The sequence below is a fragment of the Asparagus officinalis genome, chromosome 9, assembly GCF_001876935.1.
Source record: "Asparagus officinalis chromosome 9, Aspof.V1, whole genome shotgun sequence".
Taxonomy (NCBI): Eukaryota; Viridiplantae; Streptophyta; class Magnoliopsida; order Asparagales; family Asparagaceae; genus Asparagus; species Asparagus officinalis.
The window spans coordinates 1,965,234-1,966,457 of NC_033802.1; the positions used below are offsets into that span (position 1 = coordinate 1,965,234).

Sequence of the window (1,224 nt, forward strand, 5' to 3'; positions counted from 1 at the left end):
GCATCGCCGGAGGCTGCGGGGGTTTCGTCGGAGAGGGAGGGGAAGTCGATGTCGGAGATGTTGAAGTCGGGGTCGGAGTCGAAGAGGAGGTCATCGGGGAGGCGGAAGAGGGTCTCGGACTGGGCCCGGCGGTGACCGGACCCGCGTGGGCCCTGAGGAGGAGGGATCGGCCCGTAGCGGTTAGTTGTTGGGCTTGGGGCCGGAGGCAGAGAAGAGACGGGTCCATGGGCGGAGGGGGAGGGAGAGAGGATGAGTCGGAGATTGGAGGAGGGAGAAAATCGGGATTTTTAAGGGAGGGAGAGGAGAGAGAGAGAAAATGGGGGAAGGGGTTTAAAGACAAATAAAATATTTCTTTTTTTCGCGGGTTTATTGATTGCTATTTTTGATGACAAAAACGGGGGAAGGGATGAGTCAACGGCTCGATTCTCCAATGGGAGCAAATTTGATTTTGCTTATAAGGAATTGGACAAAAATTAGAAAGTGATTTAGGTTTCTATATTTTTTCAGGCTATTTGAAAATAAAAATATTAGGAAGTGTCGCTTCAGTTTTTGGCCCATTTCTACGTCAAGTGTTTGGAAATTTGAAAATGGATTGAGATTTGAGACTGTAAAAGTCATAAATTTTTTAGATGCGGAAAAATGCATTTTATCGACATGCACATGAGACATAAAATTTCCGTTACATTAATCCTTTTCTATATTTGTTGATAATTATTTTACGGTTTGATAATTGTTTACGAAAAAGCCCACCGCCGGTGATCTAGACGGTTGATAAGTTCCAATATGGCTCTCCATAGTCGTGGGCTCGACTTCGGATTAGGTTATAAAAAATAAAATAAAATAAAAAATAATTGTTAAAAAATAAAATACTTTTATTCAATTTTTTTCACCAGAAGTTGCATGCATGTAAGCAGTGTTTGCTAGCTTGTTTGGAAGCGAAAGATGGAAGTAAGAAAATAATAGTTACGAAAAGTAAAGTGCAAGAAAGGTCTTAGGTAGGATTTAATGCAACTTTGACTTCTCCTAAAAATGCGGGGAAGTCATGTGAATGTAACAAAAATAGTAACCAAAATTAATTAAACTATTTAACTATAATTACTAATTAATCCTATTTTACCACCGAAGATTCATATTGTATTTACAATAGTAACTTTATTTTTTTACTTATATGCTGACGTGGATGCGAAAGTTATTAGCGAAAAAAAACTTACATATTTTCAATTC

The 1,224-nt window shown here is 39.5% G+C and overlaps 1 protein-coding gene across 1 annotated transcript in view; it reads right to left on the reverse strand.

Annotated features, from left to right (window-relative positions):
* Positions 1-287, reverse strand: part of LOC109824138 (transcription factor VIP1) — a gene marked incomplete at its 5' end in the record, with an annotated part of 2,214 nt that extends 1,927 nt beyond the window's left edge. The window contains 2 exon segments of the mRNA XM_020390666.1: positions 1-2; positions 4-287. The exon segment at positions 1-2 is cut by the window's left edge and continues 244 nt beyond it. Coding sequence (XP_020246255.1) covers positions 1-2; positions 4-287 — 286 coding nt within the window.